This window comes from Cyprinus carpio, chromosome B13 (genome assembly GCF_018340385.1).
Source record: "Cyprinus carpio isolate SPL01 chromosome B13, ASM1834038v1, whole genome shotgun sequence".
NCBI classification, from domain to species: domain Eukaryota; kingdom Metazoa; phylum Chordata; class Actinopteri; order Cypriniformes; family Cyprinidae; genus Cyprinus; species Cyprinus carpio.
Genome location: NC_056609.1, coordinates 29,788,844 through 29,813,134, shown reverse-complemented (window position 1 = coordinate 29,813,134; position 24,291 = coordinate 29,788,844). Strand labels below are relative to the sequence as shown.

Below are 24,291 nucleotides of genomic sequence, written 5' to 3'. Positions count from 1 at the left end.
CTCACACCCCCAAAAACAGTCTATAAACTCTGCAAACCTTGGTACCAACAGCCCTTGTTATGTCTTGACAAGCAGGTTTAACATTTTTAAAACAAACAATCCCTTACAATGGTCACTTACATATAAGCAAAACAATCCTTACACATGGTCACTCACCCCGCCCCCCCATAAACCCCTGTTCTGACATAAACAAATCTGTTGAGTGTGACAGTGCTACAGCTGAAGAGCTAATGTGTGTGTGTGTGTGTGTGTGTGTGTGTGTGTGTGTGTGTGTGTGCATGCGTGTGTGGTTCGGCCCTCTTCAGTTCTGTCCATACTGTGCTGCAAGTTGGCCAGAGATATAACTCAATAACTCAGGAACACTGTGAAGTCAGTTTTAAAATAATATCTCAGTGTCCTTTACAATGTTGGAGTTTGATTATCAGCACTCACGTGTGTTTGTACTCACTGTAAAGATCTTATTGTGGTTATCCAACGTCGTCCGTCTCTGGCAAGCGTACTGAGATACAGCAGACTCAGGTGTGGCTGACGGATGTGCACACGACCTCTGCTCCACGACGGGATTCTTCTCATAAACACATGCACACATACACACAAAGAGAGAGAGAGAGAGACTCATAAATCAATCAGATGTTCATTCGATATTAGATCAAAATAAACAAGTGGCATTAACCAGTTCACAAAAGCCTCTCGATATTTAATACATATAGAATCACTTTAGACTAAAACCCATAGAAGCCATTTAAAAACCCACAGACTTACAATGAAGGAGGGTGCCTAGCAAACACCCAGAATACACTTTGGCAACACCTAGAAGGCCTTCAAAACAACATAGAAAAGTCCTAACAGCCATGTGGAACACCCTAGCAACTGCGCAGCAACTACCCAGATCACCCTTAAAAATGACAAAGTAACCGTATAGCAACACCCTAGCAACCACTCAGAATACCCTAGCAATGACCTGGATACAACCTAGAACCCCTTAGACACAATTACATACCAAATACCTAGAAACCACCCAGAATACAAATCTAGTAACCACTCTTGAAACTGCATAGCAACGCCCTAGCAACCACTTCTTAGCATCACGGCAGGATCTTTTGCGCAGGTAAACACTCACATTATCCTCAGCACACGTGAGAGTCTGGCTACGCCTGCTTACGAACATCTAGTCACAAAGGAGCAGCACGATTACGGCAGAACGCATCAGAATCAATTACAGCTTTATGATTTACAATTACAGCCAGCAGCTCCAGTTTAGCCCTCATGAATTGGCGTTTGATTATGCACCCCCTCCCGACTCACTAAAGGATTACAGCTGTAATGTCAGCGCTCTGGGAATAATTGCTAGATGCGATGGGAGTCTGTACCTGTGAAAATGACCTGCGCAATCATCTCGGCACATTGTGATAATGGCCGATTCAGAGATTCAGCAGGGAAAGTGAACGCTAACACGCTGTTCTGAACGCCCGCTATTTTAGATCTGAATGAAATGAGGCCTGATATCTTCACTCCCCTCCAGCAAAAGCACTCAGAAGAGAGAAAAATCAGAGCCATTATTCGCCGCCGGGGCGTCACCTCCTTCTCAAGCATTAAGAGGCTACATATAATGCCTGTATGATGACTATTTCAGAAACTAATCTGGTACCCCATTAAATTATGATAGTTAAAGGCACTTTCAGATTTAATTTCTCTTCCTGTGACACCAGACCTTGCTGTGGGTTTCTGACTTCACATGCCTTTTCACTGCCACTCAGGCAAAAATATTCATAATGTCTGAAAAACTCAGTTTTGTCCTACAACTGCAGTAAGACTGCATGGAGAGTAAATGGAGACTCGACAAGGTCTCAAACTAATCAGATTTTCCAAGTGTGAAATCCAAAGTCTAATATTTCCTATCAAATTCAAGTCAATGCCACCATAAAAATTAAAAATTAAAAATTAAGAGAAACGTCTGAGACAGTGTCTCCTGATCTATTACACATCCCTGCATTTTGAAATAAATAATAAAATACATTTTCAAAAAAAGAAATCTGCTGATTTGCACTAAAACGGGCCTAATTTTACCTACATTAATTACACTGAATTCAGGTATATTAATAAAAACTTTCCATCATGTAGTTTTATCACAAAATAAGTATGAAGATTTTTCAAATTATATATAAAAACTAAAACTTTAAACTTCAAGAACTAAAATTACTTAGACTGAAATAAAAATGAATTATTGATAAATATTAATACAAAAAATATTAATACATAAAAATGACAAAAGCGCATAAGATTACTAAAATCTAAACTAAATGTAAAAGTACTAAATTTACTCAAACGGAAATACAAACTAATGATAAATATAGATATTAATATAATATAATATAAAAATGAAAAAGGCACATAAGATTACTTAAACTAAATTTAGAATTACTAAAAGAGAAATAAAAATGAAAATATTAAAATAACAAAAGGAAAAATGTTAATTGAAATAAAACTGAAAAAAGAAAATATAAATATTAGATTTTTCTTCAATATTTAAATTAAGTTTTTTCTTCAAATCACTATATATATATATATATATATATATATATAAATTATAGCATCTCAAAATGTAAAAGATTCAAAATACAAAGCAATGCAAAAAATATGTTCAAATACTCCATTTATTGTCAAATAGCTTTACATAAACACACATTTATAAATAAAAGAGTTTTTTTTTACAAAATCTGTCATTTTCTGTGGCTGTTTGGATGCAGTAAAAGCAGAAAACATCAGGCTCATGTTTGCATTTTCTTCTGTCAATCATAATTCAGGATTATAAATAAAATAATGTGAAAATGGGCTGAGAATTGAACAAATAGCAACAGTCGGGCTCACATTCAGACAGGTATCATGTATTTGTGCTAGGTCTTTTTTTCTGATTAAGGATAAATACAAGACTTCTTCACCTTATATGGCTCTCGAAAGCAAAAATGCTACAAAATGCATCATATTTACTGACAAAGTGTGTCGTGCTCCAGCAAAACAGGCTATTATTGGAATCAGCAGCACAAAATTAGTAAGAAAGAAATATTGGATTTGATTCAGCAGATATGATGCAGAGTAGTAACTTTCCTCCTGAGCCTCTCTCTGTTGGGAACAAATTAAAAGTGCATTACATCTGGCACCAGGGGGCGCACTGCAGTAGTCACATCTGGAGGTCACAGACACTGAAAAGAGGTTTTTTGTCTGAGGATTGACTTCAACTCAACAGGCAGCAACAATGAGCTGAAATGAATGCAGGTGAGAGAAGCGTCTGCTGCGGGTTAATGAGCAACACTTGAGCAGGTGAGCCGAGTCGCTGGGGTTAATGAGATCACACCCTGAACACCGGCCCGGCTCGGGTTCACATCCCTCCTGATTGGGCCTCCGCTTCCTCTTCAAGTGCGTGACTGATAGTGAAACAGATGTCTCTGAAGACACACACACTCACTTCTGATCATCCGTCTAGACGGCAGCGAGAGGCGTATTTATCTGCGTTTCTTACAATCATCACAAGTCAGTGGGTGTAAAAGCTGCAGATAGTCTTCAGGAGAGAAAGACAGCTGTGAAGGCGACTGAAGAACGGCATTTTTAGAGCACTAATGAAGCCAAGTTCTATTGAAGCGGTGCATTTTGGCACTTCAACACCTCACCATGCATCCTTATAAAGGAACAGTTCACAATCCTAAAACTAAAGCTATTAAAAATCCTTTTCATCAAATTATATTAAGCTCAATAAAATTAAAATAAATATTAGATGGTAGAAAGAGGTATAGTAAAAATAAATGATACAAATATTTAAAATAACAAATTATAAATAAATAAAAATGACAAAAGCATATAAAATTACTAAAACTTAAACTAAAATTAAAAGTTTAAGCTCTAAAATAACTTAAACTAAAACCGAAATAAAAATTACTTAAAGCTAAATAGAAATATTAAAAACGAAGTCTTTGGTAATTGACATAAAACTGAAAAATATATATATATAAATATTAGTTGAAGACAAGCTTAAAACTAGAAATAATTTATATGTGTATATCTATATATATTATATATATATATATTATATTAGATATATATATATATATATATATATATATATATATATATATACACACACACACACACACACACAAAAAAATAAATATAAATATTTATATATATAGTTATATATATATATACTTGAAAAACCTAAAAATATATATATAGCATTTGCAGTTAACTGAAATAAGCTGAATTTGAAGTACTGATATTATTAAACCTAAAGCTGAAATAAAAATGAATTAAAGCTAAATTGAAATATAAAAAACTGTTTTTGTTCATTGAAATAAAGAAAAAAAAAAACAAACAAACAAAATAAAAAAAAAAAAAAAAAAAAGTACTTAAAGTATTAAAATTAATCAAAATAAATTAATTAAATCTAAAAAGGAATAATAAAAAAAATGAAAAACAAAATGACAAACTAAAATTAAACCAAAACTGAAAAATAAAAATAAAATGTTTATTTAAAATATTAAATCCTATAATATTTCTGTAGATCATTGTGCTAGAAATGTAAGTTGCTTTGGATAAAAGAATCTGCAAAATGCATAAAATTTAAATAATAACCCTGGTTCCCTCCAAAAAATAAAAAATATCCTCAACTTTCTCAACCTTTTATTTAACAACCTCTGTTTTTGGTTCTGATTTATTCCGCCAAGGACAAAATATACCATAAAAACATCAAATACGACTTGCAGCTTATGACTCTTGAAATCATCTGACAGCTTCGCATGAGCAACAGACCCAAAGTTAAGTCATTCATCGATAAATCTTCTCTTCTTAAACCTCATTTATAGTCACATTTTTCATCTGTCACACAAAAATCAATGACGTTCAGTGTCAAAGACATCAAATCTGCTGCGAATCAAAAAAAACCACCATCTTCACCAATAACATCATCTAAAAAACTACTATAATAATAATAATAAAAAAAAATTTCCCCTTTTTTGGAGAACATCCTAATCACACCATAAATTTTTCTTCATAGAAATAACAGCATACGGGTCTTCAGCAAACGATGACAGAAGTCTCATTTTTGGCTGAATTATTCCTTTAATGTCGCAGATCCATTATTGTCTTCTGCATCATTACCTGACTCTGATATTCTGATCAATCAAAGCATCTTCATTTTAGCCGCTCGATGCTAAACGCCTCAATCAATGCCGGCCAAAAGTAAACAAGCCATTTTCTGGTCTGCTGCACTAAAGCAGCTAAAAGACGAACTCAAGTTCACAGTCATAAGTCCTGCAAGACTTGCGTCATCTGTATCCCACTGAGAGGGAGAAGAAAGATTAATGGAGTTTGTGAAACAGGCAGCATATTTCTTTATTTGGGGCACATATGCTGCGGAAGCACCCACGGTGTGTCCAGGGGTGTAGAATCAGTCTTCAGCGTCAGTCAGCGATGCGCTACGAGGCCCGGCGTCACACTGATGCCTCTAATTCATTATTTATCAACAATCACACTCAGACAGGAAATGCACTGGCCTTATGGCTTTATGAAATGTGCTTTTGCAACCAACACGTGAAATGCAATGTCCTTTCCCATTATTTCCCAAAGCGGCTGTGAAGTTGCTTTCTATAGAAATGTCATTTAAGTGCATTCAAGCTCTGAGAACTCAATAGAGGTGCCAAACGGATGGGGAAAACGCTTTTTTGGAGATAAAAGAACAAATTCAGCATTGAATCTGGATTTATTAATCATTGAATCTCAATCATTTAAACTATGGAACATTCAACAATTTTAACTATAACAATATCAACATGCATTAAATAATATATTCCTATGCATTTAAGACAATAAAACATACATAACTTCAGCTCACAGCGACACCTAGTGCTCTAGTAGTGGTTACTACATCACCAAATAAACAACACAACAGATGGAACTTTAACTCACCAAATAAAACAATACAACTAGACGTATTCTAAAAATGAACAGTTCACCCAAAAACTCTAAAACTTTGCTCAATGAAAATGTCAAAAGTGTACTCTCAGTGGGTCACAGGTGAAAACACAGATGCTAGGATGGGTTTGTTTCTTCCACAGGAGGTTTGGAGAAGAAATGTAGCCATTCATGCATCAGTGATGTGCAGCACGTGTTTGTCACACTTCTCTCTGCTGCTGCAGCTCAGAGCTGAATGGGTGCCGTCAGAATGCACAGCAGATACACAACATTAGATGCATATATGAGTCCAAACAGCTGATAAAAACATCAAATCAATTTTCGCACATTAGGATTGAATGTGAGTTGTGTGATGGGATCCACAAGTAATCCTGACACCACACTTTGCCAGTCCATCAGTTAACATCAGTGTGTTTTTATTCAATTAAAAAATGTTTACTTTTTGTTGTTTATTACCATTTACAAATATTTTAACTGCCCCTTGTTTTTCCATGGCGACGCGTCATATATAACAGATGTATCGCTATAGTATATTTTTATATATTCACAAACATACACGCTTACCATGTAGACATATTTGATATTCTTCGTTTAAAAACCTTTATAAATGTACAGTTCAGAGTCCTGTCAGCCCGGATTAGTTTTTTTCTCCGAAATACATGTTATTTTAGAGTACTTTAACTTGTAAGGCAAATTTACATTTGAATAATAGATAGTAATTTGCAGACATCAGTGTGTAACAAACTACCAATGTAAGTGACCTAAAATAAACATTATGTGGTTGAAAACACGCATAAGTTACATTAATGTGTTGATAATATGACAAGCGCTGAGCGCGTAGTAAAGCAGTTTGACTGGCAGTTCTGAGACTATACTTCAAAGTATTCTAAAAATGCTACTACAAGTATACCTTTAAATTCACTTTTAGTACAGTTGCAGTGCAAACTAAAAACATTGAGGTAAACTATTTTAGATTCATTTGCACACCAACTGAAATATTTCAGGTCTCTTTTATTGTTTAAATACTGAGTTTGTGTCCTCAATGTTTACATACTGTTAATACTTAAAAGTGTATGCACTCAATTACTATTTTTGCTTCAATGCGGCGCTCGGCATACATACTAGAAAGTGGATAGCGGCCTTCACATCCAGGTGAAAATATCCCACGAACAGCAATGCTAGCAGATTACCATGGAAAAAAAATTTACAGTGGTTTTGGGCACTGACAGAAAAAACTGTTGCTCTTTTCCACATGAGCTTCTCAAAATCTCCTGTGCAGCTTACCCCGTGTATGTGGAATGTCTGATTTCCACAGGCTTCAGGCGGGCCGGCCGGCGTTTCTGGTTCATGCTCTCAGTAAACTTCCAGCTGATGTGCAGCACGTCTGTTTGTCCACGCGTCTCTCTGAAGCCCACTGCTCCTCGAGCCAGCTTGATACAGCAGAGCCTCCTGCGCTGCGTTCCCCCGACGTGTTGTGCAGTTCAGGTCGGCCAGTCTTACCCATGTGTCACGGCTCAGGAATCTTTTGCAGCAGATGATTAGGTTAATAGCTGTGAAACTTTTCACACACACACCACAGCAGTATACACAGACAAATTACTTTTTCCCCAGTTGGTGTGCAGAAATCTAAAATCTATGCACAGTTACTTATTTATACATTATGGAAATATATGAACTTTTTCCCAGATCGTGTGAGTAAAATATAGTTTTTTTTTTGTGTGAAGATATAAGTAGCTGTTTTCAAACCCTTAATCCAGTTTCACATCTACTCTATGACTGATTGATTCTCACACACACACACACACCCACACGCTCTCGTCCAGCAGTTCTCAATGATCAGATTATACCATATGAAATCAAATCAGGTGGACTTTCAGATCAATTGAACGGTTTAAGTAATTGCGTATGAATTTAGTACTCATGCACTTTAATTGTAACTTGAAATGTTTAAGTACAAAATAAAAACATTAGGATGTGAATGAATGGACGTAGTACTATGATGATCAGACGCACACTTGACAAATCAAATATTTTTTTAGAGCAGTAGGCTAAACTAAATAACACAATGCTAATACATCAGAGCAGTAAGCAATAGCAGAACGGACAGGTGCCGCTGTGGATGTCAGAGATTAGCCCGAGACGCTTGAGGGAAATCAAGTACTGTCCCTGATTTCTGATGTTTGTTCTTCAGAACGGACAGGTGCCGCTGTGTTTTATGATGTCAGAGAGGGTTAGCCACAGTAATCTGAGGCGAGACTAATTTACTCACTTCTGTTTGCCATAAAATAATTATAAATATGCTTGCGAGACTAATTTACTCACTTCTGTTTGCCATCAGAGCAAGGGAAAATTCTCTCATCCTTATTCTTTCAAAATGTAAATCTAGTCTTCTATTAGACTATCAGGCTACTATTAGAATATTTAATAATATTTAGAATTAGCTTTTATTTTTATATTTTCAGTTTTTATTTTAATTTTAGTTTAAGTTTTAGTAGTCATGTTTATTTTTGTAAAATTTCTATTTAGCTTTATTAATTTTTTTCAGTTTTTGTAAATTAAGTATTTAATCTAATATTTATATTTTTCAGGTTTATTTTAAATAACAAAAGCAAACTTTTATTTATATTTTATAGTTTTTTATATATATTTTACATTTCATATTTCTTTTTAGTTTTAATTATTTTTCCCTCCAGTTTTTGTAATTTCAGTACTTCAACTTATTTCCATTTAAGGCAAACAATTCACATATTTTTAAGTTTACATTCATCTAATAATTATATTTATTTATTCAAATTAACAAAAACTTAGTTATTAATACTACTATTTAACTAATTTAATTTTTACTTCAGTTTTAGTTTTAGTAATTGTTGTACTTTAACATATTTCAGTTAGCTCCCAAAGCAACATGGATCATTGTCAAGCTAAGGTTTTCTCTTCATTTCAGTTTTAGTCATTTTATTACTTCTACACTTATTTCGTTTAGTTGTCAAGGCAGTTTTTCTAATTCTCAAGTTTGTAATATTTATATTTTATTTTTTAGCTTTATTTAAATTAATAAAACTTACCTTTTTATATTTCTATTTAGTTTTAGTTATTTTTTTATTTCAGTTTCAGTAAACCAATTGATTTCAAATTTTTATTTTATTTCAGCTTTATTTCAATTAGCAAAAAGGTACAACTAATGAAAACATTTTTAATAGGTCTACTTAACAATAACACACAGATTTGACTTGAAAGCAGAGAAACAATACACTATTAGAGTTCAACATATTTAATAATTTTAACAGTTTTTGAAGAAAATATAGTTGAAAATATCTGTGCAAAACTCAATGCCAAAATGATAAGATGTTTGCCATGGCATCGTTATGCAGTTTATTTGTGGCCAGAGTCAAATGAGCCTCTGACTCTATACCATGAATCTTAAATTCATGCACCAGAGTATTTAAATCGCATCCAAATTAGTCATATTTTCCAAGATGACAATGTTTGCATTTAGAAGTCAGAGAGACTGATGCAAACTCCCACAAGATCAAATGATCTGAATTTTATAGCTCTATACTTCACTGCATTGTCTATTTTTATTCCTCCGAAAGGAATTTCTGCAGAAGCATCCAAGCTGATGCCGAGCAATGAACGAGCAACCCATGAGCAACGGCATTTTCCTCTTACATCAAACTCCACAGGAAGCCAATCACGCTTTGATTGATTCAAACAGCTTCAATATAACATAAGATGTGCATTATGAATGTTGCAGCCCTTTCCATGCAGCCTCTCTGTGCCGTTTCTATCATGCATCCGTGTGCAGGGTAATACCAGGGGATTTATTATAGGGCATTGTATTATCAGACTCTTACAGATATCAAATCCTGACTGGCTTATGCGTTGTCAGTTTTCAGCTCATCACGACGGGTTTCCTGTGGTTGGCTGCAGACAGCAGCACGCAGCCGTAGGCCGCTCAAACTCAAGCTGCATTTCTGGGAATGGTGCCATCGCTCAGCTGGGTTTGGCACGCTACGCTACGGCAAACTGCTGGCTGCTGTTATGCCCATCTACCCAAAACAACTCCCACTGGTGCTTCTCCACCTGCACAAACTGGCACCAACAGCCCAGGATCGCTTCTGACCAAGCAGCCATGAAGAGAAGAATAACAGACGACACTTCACGCGTGATGTTCAGCACATTACACACTCTGACACTGTGCGTTCGACTTCAAAACAAGTTTGCCTGTGCTTGTAAAGTTTGGTTCTTCTTGAAGCGATGGATTCTGTTAACCAATAGCTGTGCCAAGAGGTTTTAATAGATAGTTTCTGTGCTATTATTACAATGGCATTTTCTATGCAACCTTCTGTCTAGAAACTCATTGAGACTCCTATTCATTATCACTGTTATTTGCATAAAATTGTATGCAAATTAAAATATTTTAGAGCTTTTAATTGTTTGCCAAAGATGTACGTACATTTACCCAAAATTAATTCACACCAATTTCATTTTTCAACATAAACAAACTAATTTACCTCATATTAATTTTTTAAACTAAACCAACTAAAAACAAACAAACTATTAACTTAAGTGTGGTCATTGGCGTTTTTTAAGCTAAACCAACTATTAACGCCTAAACGTGTTTTTTTGAAAACTGCCCAATCAATGAAAAAAGTATCCACCCTCTCCCTGGATGTTTTATATAATAAAATGTTTTGCTGAGACATACTAACTTCTGTTTAATTTCCGTTCAAATTCCTTAAACATGATTGATCCAAAGGTTCAATGCTTAAATTTGCTGTTAATTTACTCGCCCTCAGGTCATCCAAGATAGGTGAACTGTAAAGAAGATTTTTTGCTGAAACCGTGAGATTCATGAAATGCAACTATGTTTTTGCTCCTAACAATATTTCAAGGTCTTATGAAGCAAAACGATTGGTCTGTGCAAGAAGCTGAACTTTTTTTATTCTACCTGTAATCCATTGCCTCAGACAAGTGGTATGCTTCCAGGCACGTATTCAACAGGGTTGCCAGGTCTGCGTAACAAAACCAGTTCAATTGGTACTCAAAACTAGCCCAGTCGTCTTTAATCATTCTTTGAACCAGTTCATCAAATCGGACCGGACCGTCTCAAACAGTTCACGGCTTGAGCAGCACATATCTACAGGTTGCTAGGGCTGCCCTCCACTAAGGAGTTTTCTGGTCAACTAGTAGTCGTTTATTTGAAGCATTAGTTGACCAATCGCACATTTATTAATAAACCATTTAAATCATTATAATGAGCCTTTAATTGCCTGATAAGCGCTCAAGCACATGCATAATGCTTGCCAAAGCGCACAGGCAGAAGTAATGATTATGAATGTGTCAGGGAAAAACAATAAGGAGGCTGCATTAGCGTTTTAATAATTCACTGATAAACTAGTGCTTTTTTTGTTTCCGGTTTAAGAGATGAAGTTGGGGACACTGACTCGTCATCTCCAGCAGTTGTTGATGCGCCTGAATGTTTCGTACGGATTACATAATCTGAGAATATTTGTTTACCATTTGAATTGGCTTATTTAAAAAAGTAGACATTTCACTGTCTATAAATATATTTTCATGTTTGTAGGGCAAAGATATACACAGAGTTTCTCGCTCAAGTTCACAGAGACCGAGACGGCAGAAAGCGCATCCTGATCTCTTTCATTATTTTACAAAAGCACAATGTTCTGATGTTATTGTGAGTGCACACAAATAAATGTAGAGTGTTTACAGACTCGAAAGATGTATTAACCTCAACTCTACAAACAAATACTTGAATAGCACACGTTTCTCTAGCTTGACATACGCCGTTCACCTTCCACGTCTGCAGCAAATACTACTTTAGCTTCCGTTTCTCAGCTTGACATTAGATTGAGCGGCCATGTAAAGTTGCTAACACTTACATTTTTAGATGATAAGCCACATTTGAGATCGATGAATGATAGGATATAATTCAAACAACCCTCTCCCGATGTAAAACCACAAAGACCAGCCATCAACGATCTGTGTGACTTCGACAATGTGGGGTTTTATTTCCTGTAACTAAGCGACTAATAAAATTTTGGTCAACCAAGTCTCTTCTGGTCAACTTATGAATAGAGGGCAGCCCTACAGGTTACTCAATCATAACTCACTTTCAGACGCCTGACAGTCACTCAGATTGGAAATGAGCCAAAATACTGGCGTATCTAATCCTGAACAAACTCATTCAGCGCTCCAGTTCCTCCAACAGTCATGAACTGAGAGGAAACAGCTCCGATTCAGACTAGAGCCCTGCGTGGGACTGTTTTCTAAATCCCGCTCCCGCAAACATTCTAATATTGTGTATAATTTCCGTGCAGCAGAAAGCTGCTATCAATATGCAGGGTATTGGAATCTGTTCATTTTCACTTTAGACTCCGCAATCCCATGCATTCTGTGTAAAGAGAGCACAACTTACAAGATCATATATTTATCAATGAGCTCAGGATCTGTTGAGCATCAAATCCTCCAGCATGGTCCTGTCAGTCATCTTTGAGGTTTGATATTTGGGATGTGGTCATTGCTCTACTCTGGGCTGATTTTGACTGGCCATTGGGTTAAATTTGTCATGCAAACCTGGCAACCCTGGCTGTATGGCGCAAAATAGACATTTTCAGGTTAGAATTGTAGCATACATTTTCCTAATAATTTCCCTAGTAATGCTGCATCCCAATTTGCCTACTTATACTATATCACTATGATATGGCCCCCCAACTGAGCCTGGTTTCTCCCAAGGTTTTTTTCTCCATTCTGTCACTGATGGAGTTTTGGTTCCTTGCCGCTGTCGCCTCTGGCTTGCTTAGTTGGGGACACTTCATTTACAGCGATATCGTTGACTTGATTGCAAATTATTGCACAGATACCATTTAAACTGAACTGAGCTGCATGATGACATCACTGAATTCAATGATGAACTGCCTTTAACTGTCATTTTGCATTATTGACACACTGTTTTCCTAATTAATGTTGTTCAGTTGCTTTGACGCAATCTTTTTTGTTTAAAGCGCTATATAAATAAAGATGACTTGACTTGACTTGACTATGATGCATTTAAAAGCACACAGTGATGCATTTAAAAGTTAATGACCAAACATATCATTATAAAAGTTCACAATGTTGCTGCAGATGAAATATTTCACAGATACCATTAAATAAATAATCAATGTCTAACCTGATCAAAAAATATTTATCACTCAAACCCCTTTCTCTGTCCATCAGTCTCGCATATTTGTAGTTTTTTAACACTTTTCATGCATGTTTGTAGTTCTAACTGAATCTTCGTTCACCGCGCAGTGTGTTGTAGGCAGTATTATCCATTAGAGTGTGCATCGATCTGCACTTAGAATCCTAACCAGAAGTGGTAGACCATCTTTGACATACTCATTTCAACATACTACGATTCAGGACATACTAATTATATTTTTGAATACTATTGAGGATGTATAGTATGAGAATTGTGACACATCATAATTTATTTATTTATTTATTTTAAATGACAGTGAGTTGCATTTTATGAATCACCAAAGACCGCTGTTTCAACTTCTTTACTGTTCTACTGAAGAAAAAAAGTCACCAACATCTTGGCCTGAGGGTGACTCTGGAATATAATTTAGGTCACGGCATCTCACCTTATCCACTGGGTTGTGTTCTTTGTCACGTACCTGAGAGCGTCATCTACGCAGAAGCCCTTAGATCTGGCGAGATTAGACAGAAAATTCCTCCTGCTTTTTCCCATCCTCCTCTCCACCAGGAACAGAGTCACATCCCTGAACTTCACCTCCTCGCGACCCCCAACGAAGGCAACTTCAGGCCGCCGACGCTTTCGAGTAGGAAGAGCAGTCGGAAACATCTCTGAACCAGGGCCTGGGGCTTCTGTCGCATATTCTCCAAAGTTACATGGGGTGATGCCGTTGATGCCTTATTTTCCTTTGACAGACAAAACTGGCAGTTGGTGTGGCGTGTTTGTTTATGGTTTTGGCAAAGAGTAGAAGAGTCTTACAACAGGTGCTTTTGATTTGGCACTCGTTCTGATAGGGCACTGCCAAAACTACCACTAACAGATGGATGCAGAACACCAGGTCACGGGGAAAAAGAAAGGAAAATAATATCTGCACTGAGGGAAACTTTGAATAAATAGCACAGAGTTTGTTTTCACAAACTCACTGGTATGGCATTGTGACACCACAGGGCTTTGTACCACACACATTAATGTCTGATTCTTTAATTAGGACCACTCTGAACATATAAAATGTAAAGGACATGATTGTTTCTGAATAAAAATCTTTAATTTTGCTTGGTTTGGAAATGACACAAAGCTACCCTCATCTCAGATATTGATATTTTCATCATTTACTCTTCCTCATGTCAGTCCAAACCTGTGTGTCTTTCACAAAAGACAGCAATTTAAGATGTTTTGAAGAACACTGGTAACCAAACTATGTTAAGGCTCACTGACTTCCATTGTATGGACAAAAAAACACTTTTTTCAAAACATCTTGTTCCAGAAAAGAAGACAAAAAGTCAAATTTGGAATGACATGTGGGTGAGTAAATGATGACAAAATGTTCAAGACATTTAAATGTGTGACTGTCACTTCTCATTTCCATGCTAAATCCATAGAAAGTTCAGAAAAACTGTTGTCAAAAAAGCCTGTCATGATAATGGTGTTAAAAAATCTAAAAGCAATTGATTATTCATACATGGTTTACATCACAAGCATCAGAATTTAATCTTACTTTTTTGTCAATATAAGTATAAATATCAGCATCTGCACCAAATTGCATAGCTTTGACCAGTTTGAGCCTCTGAATAAAATCAGACTATATGAGCCATAAAAGAATGATGTATCAAACATAATACTCAATAGAAAAACACAAGTGCAAAGGTCAAGACTATACTATAAAACATGCTGGGTTAAATATTGACAAACCCAGCGACTGGGTTGTTTTCAACCAATAGCTTGGTTAAATGTTTACCCCAAACTTCTGGGTAGTAACCCAGCCGCTGGGTCAAAAACAACCCAATCGCTGGGTTGGTCCATATTTTACCCAGTGCTGGGTTGTATTTAACCCAGCATTTTTTAGAGTGTATTATTTAAGACTAGATAGAAGGATACAGAAAAGTTTCCTTAATTGAAGATTAATCACCTTTACTGTGAACTCCTTCTCTTCTATAACACAAGGGTACGTGGGTAGTATTAGCTTAAAATAACAAAAGGCATAAACGGATGCAAACATGGCAAAACCACTAAAAATAGGACTTTAAACCATGCACCTTTGACATGGAATTCAAGTAAATTGGGAAACTTTTGCCATTAAGATGACTGGAGAAAAATGGCCCAATTATTCTAAATCAACCCTATTGCACTATACAGCAATAGTACATGTCCCCCTCTTTCTAATAAATGGCTTTGGCTGTTGCAGTAATTCCAGTGAAAACATCTCACCACTAAAGTCAACAAATAATATGGACGTTGCTTTGTGCACAGGGGTGTCGTCAAGCTAGTGTAGAAAAACCCTTAATAAAGTGTTGCAACACAATCTAAAGCACACAATTGCCTTGATTTCATCATTTTATGTGTAGCATTAAGGTTTGTCCTCATGGAAATCACTGGAAGCTGTTAATTAGAAGTCATCCACATGCTTTTGGCCATTTAGTGCATTTTCAACACCATTTGGGACGCATCTGTCTCACTTTGGCATATCATATGAGATGGATGGTGGGCAAATTGGGATTCAATCCATATGTTTGCAGCCACAGCATCTCTGAAAACAATGCTTACACGGGTCTGTTTCAAGCTGTTTTTCAGTCACACAGTGAGAATATATTCATATTCTGAGTGAACTCTACCTTGTTTTTCTTGTTGCATATCACAAGTGCTGGACTGAATTGCTCCACCGAGTTGTCGTGGGATTTGAGAGGCCTGTGTCACAGTGATAAACCCCTACAGCTGTCCAGTAATGTCCAGCAGTTTCTTCACAGACGTGGCACATATGTAGTACAGCACACCATCCTGTTCCTACCGCACCACCATCTGCCTGAGCGAGCTAATGAGCCTCTGCCCACTAAGAAGAAACCCTTCATTAGCTGCTGAATGGACGCTAAGTACCATATGTGGAGATGAACTGGTCATTGAGGGCTTTTTAGATCTTTATTATGCCTCTTCTTTACAGAAGAACTCACACTGTTTCCCTCAGTGCATCATTCACTTCCTACTGCTTTGTTTATTTATTCTGTTGATGCTTTGTTGAGTTTTTTCCCCAGTTTCTTTTTCAGTTTTTTCTTTGCTTATCTTTGTCTTCATCTCTGTTATTCTAATGCATGCTGTAAGCAATCGTATTACAGTTTTCACTATTTCGCTATTGATAAAACAGGTGCACAGCTCTGGTTTCTAGATATGACTCTGGTCTCATATATAGAGACGGAAAATTTCACCTGCTTTATCATTGAGAATTATCACTCTCTCAACTACATCCAATAAAAAATAAATAAAAAATAAATAAATAAAACATAGCAAACACCCTAGTAACTGCACAGCAATAGAGCACAACAGTCGAGCTCTGGAAGCAAAAAACCCTTCCATTGTCTCCATAGGGATTCGTTTTTAATGATTTTTACAAACTTTTAAAGACTGATTACTTTGAGCTACAAGGTTTTTAATCGATTGTATATGCATTTGTTGAAGCCATCCAACTGCATTATTTTAACTTATTTTCTAAATAATCATGTTCAACAGCGGATTTCCTGGTGAAAACTGACATTGTCTACAATTCAGCAGATCTCTTTTTAACTGATTGTATTTTGATCTGATTTTCAAATACTTTTTTGCTTCAAATCAAAGTTTCACCATTTGGTTTGGTTCAGTCATGGCTTTATCGAAAACATTTTAAATCATTAAAGCAAAAAAAAAAAAAAAACAGTTAGGAACCATTCATTCTAATTTTGGTATGGTTTGTAAAAGCACATAGTGATGGCTGAAACTGAAACAGAGCTTTTTGAAACTCTGAATCAGTTAAACCATTGCGTCGCATCATTTGATTCAAGGTCAAGTCAAATTTATTTATATATCCCTTTTTTTGTCCCTGTTAAAAAACGAGCCGTGGCATTCTGTACAGGTTGCAAGCGAGAGAGTGATGACTGATTTATTCCAGCGTATAGAGTGTTACGATAGTCCAACCTGGTTGAGATAAATGCATGAATGCATGTCTCCAAATCACCAAAGCAAATATTTTTAATCTTGCGAAGTCCCCTAAACTGCGGAAAACTGGCTCTAACTACAGAATTGATTTGTTTGTCAAATTTTAACTCAGGGTCAAGAGTTACTCCCAGATTTTTTACTTTATCGTGAATGTTTTCTTGAAGGGGGCCCAGGGTAGAACTTAGAGTATTTAAAAGGTGTGAAGTGCCAAACAACATAACTTCAGTCTTTTACTGATTTAGCTGAAGAATATTAATGTCCATCCAAACTTTAATGTCCTCTAAACAAGCTAGCAGAGAGGACACTGAATCAGTGCCTGATTTTAAAGGAAAACAGAGCTAAGTATCATCGGAATAAATACGATATGAAACTTTATGGGACTCAAAAATTAAGTGGAGAGGGAGTAAATATAAAGAAAATAAGATTGGACCCATATTGAGCCCTGGGGCACCCCCAGAAGTGACTGGAAAATGAGCTTGATGAAAATTCTCCAATTTCCACTGAAAAACTCCTATTTGTGAGAAATGATGCAAACCAATCTAATGCAACATCACGAATGCCAACTTCAAAGTCTAATCTCTTTAACAGGATACGATGATCCGCTGTATCAAAAGCCGCACTTAAGTCCAGTAATAGCAGAATAGTACAGTTGCCAGAGTCTGCGGATACTAAGAGGTCATTTACTACCCTTAAAAGTGCAGATTCAGTATTGTGTTTGGCTCTGAAACCAGACTGAAAAGGATCCAGAATGTTGTTAGAAATTAAGTAGGGGGAAATTTTATTTAGTAACACACTTTTCCAGAACTTAATAGCTCAGAGTATGAAATAATTTGAAAATAAGAAAAAGCAGAGGGGCAAATATTCGCATATTGATAATTCAGTGTTAAATTACCAGAGATCTGTGCCCTAACAATTTTGTTTATAAAGAAGTTAAAAAACTTCTCACATGAGTCTTGGCTAGGTTCTGGACCAGCCGGTCTTGAAGGGTTCAATACTGAGTTTAATGTAGAAAACAGTATTTTTACATTGAATGGTATCAGTACTTTGGACAGTGGGAATATTTCGGGATTATGTTAGAAAAGTATTTTGCCCTTTCCAAGGAAACTGCTTCTTAGAAGTTAGACAAGTTGCTCTGTAAGATTAGAAGTGAAATTTGTAATTTGTCTTTCTTCCATTGTCTTTCTGCCCTTCTACACTTTTTCCTTAAAATGTTTATGTCGCTATTAAACCATGGTTGATTATTTGGTTTCAGTTTTTTGGTTTTGTGAGGGGCAACTACATTTAAAATTTCTGAACATGAAGAGTTAAAACAATTAACCAGCTCTTCAACATTTTGATCCTGCGATGATATCACATCACTGTGAGCTGTGAGGGCCAAAAAATGCATCCATAAACTGCAAAGCAGTGGAGGGGTTAATAGACCATGAATGGTAGGTAGAAGGCTGGTTTACAGGGCTAGGACAGGAAATCACACTGTCAAACAAAACCGGCCAATGATCAGACAGCCCAGCATCACTTACAGATATATTACTAATGTCAAAGCCTGATGATAAAACTAGATCAAGCGTGTGACCCACCCAAAATCATTGTTAACTTTTGGTGGTCTATAAATCAAAGCACAAAGCAATAGGCTAGTAAATTCTACTTTGCACATTAAAACCTCAAAACTAGTGTAGGCATCAACTGGTAAAATCTTACATTCGAAATAGTCCTTAAAAGTCCAGTCCAGACTTCATGAATCATTTAGCGAATTGAAAGATTAGTGATTCGAGCTTCAGAGTCCCGATCTGAAATGATAGTTTCTGAATCATTATTCCAATCAGAACTTCGGAGCAAGATTCACGAATCATTTGATTTAGATCAGAACTTTGGAGCACGAATCACAAATCATTTGATTTACATACGTTGGTACTTCGGAGTAGGTTTGAGAATCATTTGTTTCAGAACGGTACTTCGGAGCAAGTATCGCAAATCTTACTCTGATTTTTTTTTAATTAAAAAGTACAAAACCTCAAACCATTAAGGCAGTACAATTATAAAAACAAAACAAGAAAAAAGAAAGTATGCACAAATAAATCCCTTAAAAATTAATCATGGTTTTGTTATAGTAAAAGTTTAGTAAAAATGTTTGTGTTTTTTTTTTTGATTGTTTGTTTGTTTTTGTATAATTATAGTTTATACATAAATATGGTTAGTGTAGAAAAAGATTGGTTCATTTGTGGTCACCATGGTTTACCGTGTTTGTTTTTTAGTGAAACTGTTAACTTTTGTAAAGGATGTGTTGCCAGGTTAACAAAATGAATGAATAAATAAAGGTTTCTACTGTATATACTGTAGGCTGCTTGTCTAGATCAACTTTGAATAGAGAAAACATAGGTTTAGAGCCAGATTTTTGTTTATGTGTGTGAAATTTAGCTAGCAGGAAACAAATTATAAGAATTTCTATTTTCCTGTGTTCTCTTTCGGCTAGTCAAACAATCTAAAGAATACAACTTTAAAACAGAAAGAAAAGTGAGATGAGAATGAGATTGAGATTGAAAAAATGAGATTGAATGAACATTTAAATAAATCTAAGCAAAATGTCCAAAACAATTGAATGAATCTTCCTCAGAAGAGGCAAAAACAGCAACTCACTTCAATGTCTGACTTTTATGTGTCCCTGCAGCACAGAAGCAGTCATAAGTAGCACAGGGATATTTGTAGCAATAGACAACAATACATTGTATGGGTCAAAATGATCCATTTTTCTTTTATGCCAAAAATCATTAGGATATTAAATAAAGATCATGTCCCATGAAGATATTTCCTACCGTAAATATATCAAAACCTAATTTTTGATTAGTAATATGCATTGCTAAGAACTTCATTTGAACAACTTTAAAGATGATTTTCTCAATATTTTGATTTTTTTGCACCCTCAGATTCCAGATTTTCAAATAGTTGTATCTCAGACAAATATTGTCCTCCTAACAAACCATACATCAATGAAAAGATTATTTATTCAGCTTTCAGATGCATAAATCTCAATTTTAAAAAATTGACCCTAATGACTGGTATTGTGGTGCATGGTCACATATTATAATTGCGTCCATAAGCCTTTGGTTAAATTTGGATTAACTCATTAATCTGTTGCTTGACCTCTTCATATTTAAAGAGAGAACTATTTAGTTTTCAAAGTCGGACCTGACCAGCCTAAATTAAAAACGTACCTTGAAACCTTTATGTCATGCTAACAACAACCAGAGCGCTGTGTAATGGAGGGTACCGTGCAGTGCAAGATTTTAAAATATTGGGGGGGTACAATTTAGCCATTTCTGATTATTTGGGGGGGGGGTGTACTCATCCTCCTCAACTCCTATAGTCCTCAAAACACACTACCAAACAAATAACCTGCAAAAACAGACCCGTCTCTCTCTCTCTCTCTCTCTCTCAGCATGGGTCATTTTCTCATAACCTCAGTCTGTGTGTGTGTGTGTGTAAGGCTCATCTCTCTCATAACCTCTAGTCATGTTTTGTGTCGTGTGTTCAGTGTGTTTGTGTGTGTGTGTGTGTGTGTGTCTCATTGTGTGTTTGTGTCTCGTGTGTGTGTGTGTGCGTGTGTGCGTCTTTGACAGTGATGCTACGACTCTCATTAACTTGATGCCGGAGGTTAACTGGAGTCACACTGTAGCTTTTGTGAAATCGTAAAGCCACTTTCCTCTCAATTCTTCATGTCAGCGTGGGTTTGGATCCGGTCCAGAATTAAAAACGCAGGCCGGTGAAAAATGGTCCGTGTCGGAGCACCTGCAGAACAACGATTCCCGGAACAACCGTATTAACAATAACTGCTATAAATTTTGCATAAAAACACTGCATCAGTACACAATTCATCTTAACATTATGAAGTAGCTGTTATAAAGTGAATCATTATGATTAATAATGCAATAATTCTTTGTAAATATAATACACAATGCGTCACAAAAACATTACCTGCACGAGAGTTTTCAGTTTTACAGTATTTCCAAATAACTGAATTGTAGATGATTGTATCTCACTAAAACTGATAATCACATATGTACTTAATTTCCATAATATGTGAAATATTTTGTCATATATGGAGCCTATTGGAAATTCCGTCAAATCATGTTGATTCTGTAAGTGAATATATGTGTATATATAAAACATATATAAGATAGACATTTATTTAAATAATTACTACAAAACATATATAAACATACAGATTTTTTTGATTGTTTTCATGAAGTTGCATACATAAAGTATATATATTGACAGATAATTACTACATATAATGTCATATAAAAAATCACATATATAAACACTATATGATATATTCTCATATCATATAGTGTTTCCAAATAACAGCATATATGGTTAAAAAAAAAAGCTTTAAACTTTCCATATGAGGCATTTTTAGAGGCAGAAAGTTATCTTGAGCTTATTTTATCTCGTCTTTGTGAAAAATCTATTCATACCCAAGCAGCTCTTGAAACTGACCTGTTTGAAAGCACTCGAGCTGTGGTGCATCTTCTGTGTGCGCGGTCTGCAGACGAGACAAAGACAAAGATGAAATAAACAGCTATAAATGACACTTCCTCTCATTTGGACAGCACTGAAGCTTACAGAGAGTGCTTGAGTGTCATAATTCATTAATAAGAGAGAAACAGAAACTTCTGCGTTCTGTGGTCAGCAAAAACATTTCAATTTCAGAGTAATATACTTATTATTTTTACGTTACTGTTATTACATAAAGCAGATAATTCAATGCCAAATATCTTCTCATGATCACATGCTATGGTTTGTTAGGTGGTTATCTATTTTAAAAGGAAATGGCAAACGTTATTAAAAGCACTGGTGCAGAGGTGCACATGTGAGCTCACTTTACACATTTCAGTGCTTCCTGTTGAGAAAAAAAACCCTTAAGACATGGCCATCTAAAAGTAAGTGGATATATTTGTAATTACCCACATGCGATCATTTTTCTCCATTATGTACTACGTCTACTGCATGTGTGCAAGCTGTAGGGGAGACTACGGTAAATATTTCTCAGTGTGAGTCAGTGTATCGAGTATCGATTGGGTTTTTTACGATACCAGTGCCATTTCGATACTTTCGATACTCTAAGGCTAATAAATGTATAATCTAGTGAGATTTTTGAATGCACAAGCAGTCTGAAAACAGCCGGTGTTCCACATGAAAATCTGATCTCACCATCATCGAATCTGTCTGTGATTATAATAATTATTATATTATGTTTTATATTATATTATATTATATGTGAAAATAAAAGTTTGCAGAAACCACGCCCAAAAATACAGGTTATTTGACATTTTACATTTTAACCAGGTAAAATAAATTAATAAATAAAAAATAATTTAATAAATAAAAGTCATTAAAGAAGTCACATACGTTGGACTTTGTCATATTATATAATAGTAAATTATAAGTAAGTATATTATAATTGATGTATTTGTTTATTTATTAAATATATATATTTAACATATAATTATATTCAGGACAAAAATGTATACAAAAATGGAATTCTAAAACATCAAAACATTGTTTGTTTTTTTATTATTATTATTTTACAGAAAATGTTTAATGAGTTGTAAGAAAATAAAAACAGTTGAAAATGTGACAAAACGTGCCCCAAACTGACATAATATTTTGCTTGAAAATAGAAAATTACCCAACTTTTTCAAATCACCAACAAAAACCAAACAATTGAGTAAAAACCTCACAGTTCCTGACATAAAGCTCGTGTAACAGCTAAAATATGTTCGCGGGTTTATCTTTTAATTTCCCTTTCTGTCTCTGCAACCATTTCCCACAAAGAATGGTTTTACTTTAAAAAGCAGTGCATTCACATTTTATGCGCTCTTTTAAGTGGCCTCAAAATCACACGTCGGTCGAAATAGACTGCTGTGGCTTTGCATGACCTACACAAATGAATTCCTCACCACAGTTTCTGACAGAGAGGTGTGAGAAAATAGTCGCGGAGGGTCAGTTACCATCAAGAGGAACTTCCCATGTTGCATGAACTTGCATCACACGGGCGATAAAGAGCAGTAAAGCCTCTGCTAAATGTTAGTTATTATCAGAGACGGTTGAGTTAGTCTAGAAAACTAACCAGGATGAGTTTACCAACCAGAGAGCAATGTGAGGGCTGGAGTCCAGCGCAGGTCGCCGCTCTTCTGAATCAGGTGAGCCTTCCGAGATTCAATTTATCTGTAAATCACTTTTTTTTTAAAGATATAATAAAAACAATACACACCTTTAAACTAAACATTTTTTATTTCATTGATGTGCTGCACACAATATTTATTCACGACTATGTAAAATAGCTAAAATGTAATGTTGTTTGTCGACAGCAAAACTTGAAAGACTGTGCAGACGCTGTGCAGAGAAACAGGATTGATGGCTGTCGCTTTCTGGTAGGGTCCTCTCTTGCTCAATATTGATGTTTTCTTTAATCATTTATATCAGTTGTTTCCACTAATTCACACATTTTAAAAAGCATGCAGCAGTGCTTTCACTCTTTCACAAGCGAGCGAACAAGCCTGACTTCTTTGAATGTGTAATGATGACTGCTGTGGTCTCTGTGATGGAATTGCATTGATGCAGATATTAGATAAGTGTCCCAAACGTGGTCTGATAAAGACTTTTCATGATCTATCTGGAACAGTTTAGCTGGCGGCATGACATTTCAACAACCCTCTGAATCAGCGAAGCAGGTAGTGTGTGGGAAACCTGTTTGGAAACACTCATTATGTTTGCAGTTCCATTTGGTGACATTTGGAAATTACACCCTTCACAACGTGGGTAATTCATAATTTGACATTTCCAAATAAAATAGGATATTTAATGAGGTGGGGCTTGAAGTAAAGGCCAAAATGAGGTTATCAGTCCAACCCCAAAATTACTGACTGAGTGCCATATAAACTCTTACAGGAACCCGATTCAGTCTGAATCTATTCCAATCAATTGCAATATGTGTGGATATCACTGTTTTGTTGTGATGTAGTGTGTAGTTTTGTGATAATGGCTGGCAAATTAAAGGCACAATATGTAAGTTTTCACCGCTAGAGGGTGCGTATTTTGGCGTAGTTTGATGA

General features: G+C 35.7%; 1 protein-coding gene across 1 annotated transcript in view; it reads right to left on the bottom strand.

Moving 5' to 3' along the window:
* LOC109062343 (DNA nucleotidylexotransferase-like) overlaps positions 1–14,407 on the bottom strand; it is a 121,798-nt gene extending 107,391 nt beyond the window's left edge. The window contains exons 1-3 of the mRNA XM_042736142.1: positions 13,611–14,407; positions 1,121–1,154; positions 449–565 (exon numbers count right to left, since the gene is read on the bottom strand). Coding sequence (XP_042592076.1) covers positions 449–565; positions 1,121–1,154; positions 13,611–13,831 — 372 coding nt within the window. The 5' untranslated portion in view covers positions 13,832–14,407. The remainder of the gene's footprint in view (positions 1–448; positions 566–1,120; positions 1,155–13,610) is intronic.
* Positions 14,408–24,291: the final 9,884 nt, after the last annotated feature.